This window comes from Cryptococcus neoformans, chromosome 10 (genome assembly GCF_000149385.1).
Source record: "Cryptococcus neoformans var. neoformans B-3501A chromosome 10, whole genome shotgun sequence".
Classification (NCBI taxonomy): Eukaryota; Fungi; Basidiomycota; class Tremellomycetes; order Tremellales; family Cryptococcaceae; genus Cryptococcus; species Cryptococcus deneoformans.
In genome coordinates, this window is record NC_009186.1 from 632,138 (window position 1) to 642,856 (window position 10,719).

Consider the following 10,719-nt stretch of genomic DNA (forward strand, 5'->3'; position numbering starts at 1 on the left):
GAAAAACTCACTCAAGAAATACGAGCCCTAGAGGATGAGGTCAAGCGCCTTGAAGCTGACCTTTCTCGAGCTCGCCAAGCCGAATCTCATCTTCAAGTGCAAAAGCAAGAGAACCTGGCTCTCAAAGAAACGATCGACCGTATGCGTTTCGACTTAGATGAAGCTCGTGCTGCGGCTGCATTGGCTGGTGGTGGGACAGGCCGAGGCACTGGCAGTGCTGCAGCGAGTTCAGTGGGAGGTACTATCTCTCGTAATCTAGGGGACGAATTGGGGAGAAGGCTGGTGGCAGTCGAACGCGTGGAAGAGGAAGAAGTGGAGGATGGTTTCGTGGAGACGATTGTCACGACACAGCGCACAAGGAAGGTTGGTGGGAGATCTGCTCAATCTGCGGGCTCACCTTCACAAGACCCTGCTGTCCGCATCGAGAAAGGCATACGTGAATATATCGATGCCAGCGCAGCGACAGATTCTGCTCTTCACGAAACAATTTCTTCAGAGCCACCGGCTTATACGGTCGAGCCCCCTCCCATCAATTCTGATCAGATTTTGCAACGGGCTCATCCACGAGATCATAAGCATTTGGAAGGACTTTCCGAATCTGGAGAGACTATCGCGGAAGAAGAGGAGTATGAGGCATTGGTGGATGCCTTGGGTGTCAGGTGTACAATCTTAGAGGATGAGGTTAAAATGAAGAAGCTGGAGAGGGCCAAGAATGGAGGAGGTAAGTCCCGCCTTTGGACATGAGATGCGATGAAATATTGACATCTCACCAGGGCCTGTCCGGCGCCGTCATAAGAGACATTCTTGGACAACGGACCAGGCGACAGGTGGTATTGTCCAGTTTTTCTTTCACGGTACGAATGATTCCAGAGATACTCTCGGGAGGTTTGCTGTGTTTGCTGTTGCTGTATTTGCTTGTATGTGTTTCGCGTATCCTCTCCCAGTTCTACCAAGACCTGACATTGCCGGGGTACAGTCGGTGTAATTGCAGGCCCTCACCTCCTCGGTCCTTCAGCTGCTGGTTTACACCCGAGAGATTATAAGCTTTTCCAACAGATGAACACCCTAGCAAGTGTAGCGGGCGTTGGTGAAGGATTCCTACCAGCGCATATGTTAGGGGTGGTGGAGAATGGTGCCAGGTTAGTAGCTGGAAGGATACCTACTTAACCTACCAAGCATCGCTCCAAATCCCAATCATGAGCGGTAAGAAGCGAGAGTGTTTAGACGTCGGAAACTGTACATGAGCTCAGCTGTAATATATCAGGGAATTGCCTGAATGACGGACTTGAGAGTATATCACTTCTCATCATTTGAACGTTACGATAATATTTTAGGACACATAATGACTTGAACGACGGTTAGTAACGAGATATGCTAAGATGTGCCAGCCTTATCGTTATGTCTATTTGTACTGATCAATGTATGTCGTGAATAAAAAGCACAGAATGCTGAAATAGCGATGGCGTTAGTATGCATAACAATAATTGACCGGTAAGACCGACCGTTGAATGAAGGTGGCCTTTTCATTCTTGCTAATCTCACACATACTGCTCTTGACTTGTTCTTACCTCAGACTCCGTTCATCTCAACAATCACCAATCATCCCCCTACAAGACAGAATGAAGACACTGATCAAGTCCCCAATGCGATCCAGAAGAAGCAGCGAAACTCCAACAAGCAATGGGCGACAGATACCAACAACGATGGCGTCTCGGCCGCAGAGGAGCACGTTGCTGTACTGTTATGGTTGTCAACCATTCTTCCTGAGAATGAAAGGCTCCCCAACTTTCATAACTGGAAAACCGGTCATGAGAAGAAGGATTTTTGGTCGAGAAAGTGTCTACAGTACCTTACTGCTGACAATGGCTGCGACAGTCAACAGTTCCAAGGTGTTGCTCTCAAAGTCAATGTCTTTCTTTTTTGGTATCCTCATGAGCGCTGATATGATGGCGGATTAACCAAATTGTCGAGGTCGGCCTTGCAGCATGGCTTCACTGTTCCTCTGAGCGTCGGCATTAGCCACTTCAAAGAGAGAACAGTTCTTGAAGATCCGAGCATCGTGAGCAGAAGCAGGATAACCGTACTGGAAGTACCGAATCCTCTTCATATGGTCGCAAATTCCTGGGTGCTGAAGCCGTAACGCCCTTTGTATGAAAAGAAATCGACCGCATTATGGCGAGCAGGCTTGTAAGCGAAGGGAACATGAAACCCGTCGATAATCCCCACACATCCATCAGGAATGTCCTCCTCCTCTTCAAAGCGCCTGTCTATAGCCTTCCTCTCATTTTCATCTGGCCAGTGTACATTGTTTCGCTCCAACGCCAGGATGGCCTTAATTACCCGAGTTGTCCATCTGGCCGCGGTGCCCTCTGATGGATAACAACCGATTCCGAACAAACGCTTTAATTTTTCTGCGTGCAGTACGGGAACTCACCTGACAACCCAAAACTGCTCTCCTATCTCAAACGACATCACCATCTCGGTGTACCTGGGTCCGTTGAGGGACTCGGCCTTGGTCCTGACACCATTTTTGATCGTCGATGGAGCCAGAGGAAGGCGTAAAAGAGGGAATTTTTGGTAGTAGCTAATCGCTCCCCAAACCATCAGGCTCTGTCGACCAGAATGGAAGGTTGGCAGGATGTGTTGCGGAGCGTACGCTTCGCCTACGTGTCGGGTAGTCCTTGGCCGCCTCGTAATTCCTCCCCCCAGCTCCAATGCACATTTAACAACGTCCCGCCAGTCCCTCTTCACGTTGTTCCTTGCCCACTCTTTCCTCTTAGCTATGGTTTTGGGCGAAAGATAAGGCTTGCGCCTCATAATTCTGCGGTAAAACCCATGCTCATGAGCCACCTTGACGATAGTTGTCACGTTGACATTGTATCTCTTCGCGTGGACGCTCCAGGGTTCACGGGGAGTGCGAACAAAGTCCCTCAAAAGATTCCTTACTTGTCCCTGGTCCAACATCTTTGGCCTTCCAGAGATTGGAAGCGGATAAGTGTGTCCACGGTGCGCATACTCTCGACACCAGCGCTTGATTGTATATTTGGGACGCTTATATTTTTTTTGCAAGATTGCTGAATGATTTCCCACTTTTGTGGGCTTCCACAATAGTCCGCTTGGTAGTAAGGGTGACCTAGGGTGCCGTGATCGAAAAAAACGGACAGTTATAAGTCCATGAACAATTCAAAATCATATTTATGGGGTATAGTCAAAAACGCGCCGCGGGATCAAAAGGGTGGGGGGGTACATTCTTTTCCGTAGGTACCAGTAGATCTATGGGTTATAATGTCATGACGTGGAAGATACAAAGCGATTGTTATTTGCCGCCGAGAGCTGATCGATGTGACGGTGGGGGATGGTGATGATGTGTCGTCGGTCTTCTGCGAACTGTTCATCTTCTATATCTATTACTGACAGACTACAAAGTTTCTGACAAACAGACAGCCCAGGGCGTAAAATGTTCGACCCAGCCTTCCTTTTGTCCAATTCGAAGAGCAACAATGTCAACCTCTCAACCAGCACGTCCACAAGTTCGTCGGACTTACTAAGCTCTGTCCGGGCAGAACGACTCGCTCGAGAAGAAAAGCGTCATCAAGAATTGGCGGCTATCGAAATACAAAAAGTATGGAGAGGAAGGAAGGTGGCACGGGACTTCAGAGAAAGGATATTGGATGATCTGGAGAGGAGCCTGGGAATAGAAGGAGGGCTCAATGTTGAAAAGGGGGGGAGAGAGATGGTGGTGTTGTTGAGAGATGCCAAAAACAAAAAGGACACAGATCGAAAACAGATCGTGTCAGCCAATTGGTGCGATCTTGGTCTCCAGGTAAAAGGTCTGTCACGTTTCTTTTTATATCCAGTTGCGATAGCTCAGCTAACGCTGCATTTGTCCTAGATGGAAGACCGAATCTCGTTGAACCATTAAATCGCGACCCCGGGTGGGGTCGGATACTGGGTCTGCTTAGCATAAGGCTATTGCATGTAGTAGATTGCAATCCAACGTGAGTATATTTCAATTATCATATCGTCCTCGAGCTTATTATTATGCCAGCACTGTACATGTTCCTTCTATATTATCCGGGCTGGAGGCAATTGCCGACCCTTCCTCTTACACCGGATTCCCAGCACAGCTGGCCGACACCGCTCGATATGAATGGCTAGAAGCTATTCTAAATAACCAATGGGTCGACAAACTCGTGTCCATCCTGTCGAAATTGATATCAGCAAGCGTGAGTTGACTCATCTATCTCCATGTTGATAAAGACTGATTTTACGAAGTTACCTAAGAAGAAACATCCGTCCATCTCACCCATCATCAGGCTTCTTGCTTCCCCGCTGTCGGCAGCTTCTCCTTCTCAACTCGCTCCCGTCCTCGCACCAATGGTCAACCAACTCTTTGCTATTCCCAATCTTCCCTCTTCGTTACCCTTACAAGCTTTGACATATTTATCTGCCAACTTCCATATTTTCGACATTGTGATCCCGTTTGCATCACAAAACCCCCAGATTTTGACCGAAGGTCGACTGTCGGATGAACTGGGCAAGACTTACTTCCTCGCTAATCTCGTGACATTTGGCATATCTGGCCAGCTGCTTTCTCGGAGCGGTATTCATGGTGCAGCCGCTTGGATGAGCGTCGTTGGAGCTGTTCTAAGCCAAATGCATGATGGCTGGGGGAAATGGATTGAGGGGAGCACACAAGATGAGGACGTAATCATGGAGCCAATCGTGGAAGACAGTGATGATGAGATACCTGATGACACGGTTGTTATGCCTTCGCGTAAACCACCCCGTCCTCGAAGAATCCCGCTTCCCCTGACGATTTGCTCAAAGCTCGTGCTTTTATCAACTGCGTCTCACATCTCGATTTTGACACAGTATATCCTTTCCCTTCCAAGGGGTGCACCCGCAACTCTTCTGATCGATTTCTCTTCCTTTTTTTTAGGGATGCTGAGCGCTTATCGGGGCAGTCCGAAGTGGGAGGCTGTATTAGATTCCCTTGTAGACGGGAAAAGGGGACTGGCGTTGCTGAAAAGCATCTGGAGAGAAGGTGTAAGAGGCAAATGGGAAGGTACTGAGGATCGTTCTGCTTGGGAACAATTCTCAGACAGTGAGTTACAACACGTTCTATAGGAAAGGATATTGACTAGTGACCCAGATCCTGTCGCCCCATGCCTCCTTCTGTTGACTCACATGTACTGCCACTATCTTCTCCTCACGCCCGATGATGAATTTTTCTCCCCTGATCGCAACCCCTTCAACACAGACGAAGTATTGCAACTCGCAGCTATCTGGAGGGATCTTGCCTACTGGGGTTACATCAGTGGAGTCTCATCTCCTGGAGGAGCTCCGAATGGTAAAGGAAGGGACAGGAGAGGGAACGAAGAGGCGAGAGCATTGTTTACCAAGGGAGTCACTCGCGTTGTTGAAAGAAAGTAAGTCTGATTCTATTTTATTCGACGTAGGAAAGGAAGCTCATTTGTGTGCTCGCAGTGCGAGACGACAGTTCGCCAGGTCCGATTTCTGGGTCATGAAAACCCAAATGGACATGCAGGGCTTCGTCGAAGCAGCTGTGTATGTTTTGCCATCAAAGATCGTTCGCGGCTGACGAAGGATTCATCAGCTATGAAGATGCTGAGCTTTCTGGTCTGAACGATGAAGAAAGAGACGTCACCTCTGATACTTTGCCCCGCTGGGCTCGGGCGCGGCATAGATATAGCAAGCGTCAAATGGCATACATCTCTCCAAGACTGGGCCTACTGAACAACTTACCCATGGCTGTCCCCTTCGAAACCAGAGTGCAAGTTTTCCAGATGTTCATCGAGTAAGTGTTGTTCTGCACATTGGAAACTGCTTAACAAGTCGAGTAGGGCGGACAAGGCAAAACTCGGCATCGAATACCACGGTAGAATGTTCAGATCCTCTGCCAAAATCAGAAGAGACCATGTAGCCCAGGACGGGTTTGACGAACTATCTAACTTGGGTCCAGCCTTGAAAGGGAGGGTCGATATAACTTTTGTCGATCAGTATGGAATCACTGAGGCGGGCATAGATGGCGGTGGGTTGTATAAAGAATTCTTAACTATGTAGGTTATCATTTGTATGGAAAAAGGACATTGCTGACGAGTTGAGCCAGTTTGTCGAAGGAAGTGTTTGACAGCAATCGAGGGCTGTGGCTGGTGACCGATCAAAATGAGCTTTATCCAAATCCGCATTCTTATGCGTCTGAGTGTAAGAAGTACATAACCATTGAAAACAGCTATGCTAACACCAAGTCTACTAGCCCACAATCTGAGTTGGTATCGATTTGTGAGTTGCTTTGGTAGTGTGTGAGCACTTGGACTTATTAGCTATCTAGATTGGTCAGGTGTTGGGTAAAGCCATTTATGACGGGATATTGGTCGATGTCACCTTCGCTGCATTTTTCTGTGGGTAATTGCGTTGTCCTGAGGATGAAGTGATCTTACGATTTGGCGATAGTGGCCAAATGGCTCGGAAGACAATCTTATTTAGACGACCTCGCGTCTTTAGACAAAGATCTCTACAAGGGCCTTATTAGTCAGTGTCGATGTCCCCAGCACAGAACCACATGTTGACAGTACACGTGTAGTTTTGAAGAACGATCCTAAGCCGGAGGATATGGCGCTGACATTTTCCACTACCATTGAGGGTGGGTGTCTACCAGCACTCACAGAGACTGTGATGTTAACATCTTGACTAGAATTCGGTGTCCAAAGACAGATTGACCTTGTACCTGGAGGCTCCGATATACCTGTCACAGCAGAAAACAGGCATGAATGTGAGCAAAAACATCTATCGCTTATTGTATACCTGCCAACAGACAATGTAGACATTCAACATGTCTGTAAGTACAAGCTAGATAAACAAATCGCAGCGCAAAGCAAAGCCTTTTTCATTGGTCTCTCGGATCTTCTTGATGCAAAATGTGGGTTCATTACCATGTGGTACAATCCAGTGCTCATATAAGCTACAGGGCTGCGAATGTTCGACCAGCAAGAGCTCCAGCAACTAATCGGAGGCGAAGAGGTCAGTCGCATTTAATTTCTTCGTTAAATTAATGTTGATGCCTGTCATATATCCTAGAAACCTATCGATCTCAAGGATCTCAAAGCTCACTGCAACTTCGATGGGTTTCCGAATGATGTCACCCCAGCCCTTTTTTGGAAGGTGGTTCAAGGATTCACGGAAGAGCAAAAGAGGGCCCTGTTGCGTTTTGTCACGAGTTGTTCTAGACCGCCGCTGTGAGTTTTTCATCGGTTTTAAGTCAAATGTACAAGGTGACTGAACCCGTGGTAATCAGACTTGGATTTTCGCAGCTGAACCCTCAATTTGGAGTGCGGTTTAACGGAGGGGACATGGACAGATTGCCGTCGGCCTGTAAGTCTCAGAATGAAGAGCAGGTGGTGGACGTGCTAATAAATCGTAGCTGCCTGTTTCAATCTTCTGAAATTGCCAGGCTATACTGTACGTTTCGAATAAACTTCCGAGCAAGCTTGTTCTCTAACCTGATCATGCCAGACTGAGGCGACTTTGCGAGCTAAACTTCTTCAGGCCATCAACTCCGGAGCGGGATTCGATATGTCGTAATCATTGTTGATGTTCCAAATATGTAGGACCAGATATCTTTTATTCGTTTGTGAGATATGACATTTGTATAGCTTTTGTGTGAGTGGACTGCGGGCACTCAAGAGTTTCATGTTTTATGCATATTCAAGATTATATGACGGGAAGCACGATCTTGACCTCGTAGTTTGCAAATGTCTAGTTGGATATACATAATAAATGATGGTGACTGCAATCGAACGGCATACGAGCTACAGCCCCGCGGTGACTTCGGTCCACCATCCTTTCTCTACCTCACCAAAAGCATCCTCCTCGTCCTCCATTTCGCCGAGCCACCTCTCCACATCCTTCCCAGTGATTTTCCTTTCTCCCTCTTCCACCTTGCCCAACTTTTCTAGAACTTTATTGAGGCCTTCTTGGTACTGCTCTTTCGACTCAGCCGGCAACAGCTCTGTGCGAGTAGCATACAGACAAACGCGCACCTGCTGCAGCGCTATGTTTCGCCCAAGCAGCTCAGAATCCCATCCTGATGGGTAAGGAAGATCTTTCCCACCGATAGAACCACCACCGATGCTGAGTGTTCCACCCACCGAGGGTGGAGCTGGGCCCAGTCGCAAGAACCTCCAACCAAGGGTCTCGCCTGCGCGATTGGCATACGTTGTGGCATTATCAAACAGCTGTACAACATTTCGCTGAGCAGTATCATTGATTGAGGCCAGTTTTGCCCTTGCCAAGCTAACCTTCGACAAAGAAAGGAAGACTGAAGGTTTAAACTCCCTCGGGGTGTTCGCGTCCGTTGGCGAGTCAACAGCCGAGATTAAGTGAGCTGTAGCTTGGGTCAAATGAGCCCAAGCGGTCTGAGCAAGGGGTGATGGACCAGGGGGAAGCTGCATGTTAAGAAATATGAGACGATTTGCAATTGTTACGTGTGTGTCGGCCAATGTTGTGAGAATTTCTGGGCGGACGGTGCTATCCTCAGCAGGAACAGAATCAAGACTTGTAAGAACAGCACCAATGGCAGTTATAGCCCCATCCAACGAGTTTCCAATCCCAGATACAGCATTGGCTTCTCCTTTATACATGTCCCAAATGATCCTGTCCATAGCAAGAAGGACCTTAATCTCAGCGAGGTCGAGTTCAGCCTGGCGTCCAGTGGGCGCAATGGAAGCAGCTCGGTCAAGAATGACACGGACTGCGATCTGCTCTTCTTCGGTAGGCGGCTGAGGAGTCGGTGTAGATTCCCATAATAATAGGTGAAGATCGATAAGGGCAAGCACGGTGTCTATATATGTAGATGGCGTGGGAAGATGAGTCTCCCAAGTCGACGTGTTACCGCCTCCTTCGTCATCTTCTTTGTCTTCCGCATCAACTTCCACACTTTGATTTTCTGCTCCGCCTTCTATCTGCTCCACAACCTCTTCCGCTTCCTCTGTATCCTCTCCGCCTTGAGCAGCGACGGTCCTAAGGTACGCTTCTTGACCGTCCATAACCTCCGCTAGAGTGACCTTGGCATCATTTCGCAATTTTAAAACTGCGTCGTCCTTCTCGGCATCGTCAGCAGTTCGCAAGTCATCCATGATGTCGGCCAAAGTAGTGAACGTCTGTGCAAGATTGAAAGCGACATCCATGAGCAAGAGGGGGGAATTGCTGAGGGTAGTGGCATGCTGGTAAAGGGTGATGGATTCGCGCAGGAGAGGAAGGGAAGAGGGAGGGAGGAGAAAGTTGGTAGCAAGGGTGTAGAGAGCTCGAGCACTGTCATATATACCGTTAGCCTTGATCTCATCAACGGACGGATGCTTTCGACCTGCCGATTGTACGTAGCGTCGTAAGTCTCTTCAAGCTCTGAGGCCTTTGCATAAAGTTCTACAGCTCGTTCGTAGAACCTTTGAGCCTATACTCTATCAAACCTTGCACTCCTTATCTTGGCCAAGATTCATACGCACCTTGTCGCCATCGCGATACCTCTCGCCCTTCTCCTCCATCTCCACTCCACCGTCCAAGGCTTCATCATAAGTATCGTAAGTCTGCTCGCGTTTGTTTTTGCCTGTGCGCTTTGTCTGTTTTCGGCCTTCGTCTTCGCTGCGTCTTTTAAGGGGTCTTTTGGGAGGCATCGTCGCGATTAATGGTGGTGATGAAAATATAGGACGAGATTTCGATATTTCTTCACTTTCCGATAAAAGTCATTTTGACTCTTAATCAGCCGAAAACAAGTTGCCGGACCTCTTATCTTATCTGGTCCTCCCTTTATCTGCCGGCCTCCGATGAACGACCGCGCCGGCGAAGGAAGAAAATAAATGTAACGAAATCACATTTCATAGCCGCTGTGTTCTTATAGCTAAACTGAATTAAAGAAGGTCAAATCTATTCAAATTTGATCCCTGAATTATATTCATAGGGGCGCTTGGGTTAAGTGGATATTCCCTCAAGCTTACTTCTTCTGTTATCACCGCACGCCCGCTGAACGAATGAGCGGCGCGAGGATGATTACAGTGAACCCCTCCTCCGCCATCGCGAGGGATGAGGCTCTTGAGCATCAGTACCATTAGGGTAACAATTAGCTGAGAAAGTTCCTGAATCTCGAGGGATTATTTTAATTGTAAAAGGTATCGGCTTCCATGGATCCACATCGGGAGGAGCAGTCGTGCTGGCTGCTGCTGCGCATGCTGTATCCGTCGTCGTCGAACCAGTAACAAGTTCCCTGGGACCAGGGGTTAAGTTGGCTCCGGCGGGGTGTCTGTCTCCGAGGTATTAGTGGCAGTTTCAAAGCGTGTTACAGTAGTGGCTGGTTCATTCTGATTGCGACGATGTCGATTGGTATGTCGTCACTGTGAAGGGTTCCGGTGTGGGGGGGCCAGATACAACTGGTTCGGATAAAGGCACATTCATTTCCGATGTTGATGTCTCAGTCGGAGACGGCTGTTGACTTGATAAAAAAGCAAAAAAACCCAGAGCTGCTGAGGAAGCCGCTTTCTCCTTTTCCTCGTCCACCTCCCTTTCTTCTGTGCTCAGAATCTTGGCCCAGCCAGTCAATGAGTGTGGTCAGCCTCCCTGCAGTTTCAGAGTCCCTGGCGAAGTTAGCAGTCGACGACTCAGCTGGCTAACCCCAACCATCACTAAAGTATTTGGTAGATTCATTTT

General features: G+C 48.3%; 4 protein-coding genes across 4 annotated transcripts in view; 2 read left to right on the forward strand and 2 right to left on the reverse strand.

Annotated features, from left to right (window-relative positions):
• The window catches only part of CNBJ1910 (hypothetical protein), a gene marked incomplete at both ends in the record, with an annotated part of 3,048 nt that extends 1,881 nt beyond the window's left edge, over positions 1 to 1,167 (forward strand). Inside the window, 3 exons of the mRNA XM_768103.1 lie at positions 1 to 721; positions 774 to 917; positions 977 to 1,167. The exon at positions 1 to 721 is cut by the window's left edge and continues 92 nt beyond it. Coding sequence (XP_773196.1) covers positions 1 to 721; positions 774 to 917; positions 977 to 1,167 — 1,056 coding nt within the window. The remainder of the gene's footprint in view (positions 722 to 773; positions 918 to 976) is intronic.
• A 936-nt stretch (positions 1,168 to 2,103) lies between these two features.
• On the reverse strand, positions 2,104 to 2,964 carry CNBJ1920 (hypothetical protein; the record flags this gene model as incomplete). The annotated part of the gene is made up of 2 exons (XM_768104.1): positions 2,104 to 2,331; positions 2,440 to 2,964. 2 exons carry the CDS (start codon positions 2,962 to 2,964, stop codon positions 2,104 to 2,106), a joined length of 753 nt encoding a protein of 250 aa, XP_773197.1.
• Positions 2,965 to 3,457: 493 nt separating this feature from the next.
• CNBJ1930 (hypothetical protein) lies at positions 3,458 to 7,605 on the forward strand (the record flags this gene model as incomplete). The annotated part of the gene is made up of 20 exons (XM_768105.1): positions 3,458 to 3,830; positions 3,893 to 3,998; positions 4,049 to 4,226; positions 4,285 to 5,107; positions 5,156 to 5,432; positions 5,491 to 5,571; positions 5,621 to 5,821; positions 5,868 to 6,083; positions 6,134 to 6,228; positions 6,281 to 6,306; positions 6,356 to 6,425; positions 6,478 to 6,555; positions 6,608 to 6,667; positions 6,719 to 6,796; positions 6,848 to 6,943; positions 6,992 to 7,044; positions 7,102 to 7,259; positions 7,319 to 7,395; positions 7,445 to 7,482; positions 7,537 to 7,605. The coding sequence occupies 20 exons, from the start codon at positions 3,458 to 3,460 to the stop codon at positions 7,603 to 7,605; spliced, it is 3,153 nt and encodes a 1,050-aa protein (XP_773198.1).
• Positions 7,606 to 7,832: 227 nt separating this feature from the next.
• On the reverse strand, positions 7,833 to 9,692 carry CNBJ1940 (hypothetical protein; the record flags this gene model as incomplete). Its single annotated transcript, XM_768106.1, has 3 exons — positions 7,833 to 9,325; positions 9,373 to 9,472; positions 9,525 to 9,692. The coding sequence occupies 3 exons, from the start codon at positions 9,690 to 9,692 to the stop codon at positions 7,833 to 7,835; spliced, it is 1,761 nt and encodes a 586-aa protein (XP_773199.1).
• Positions 9,693 to 10,719: the final 1,027 nt, after the last annotated feature.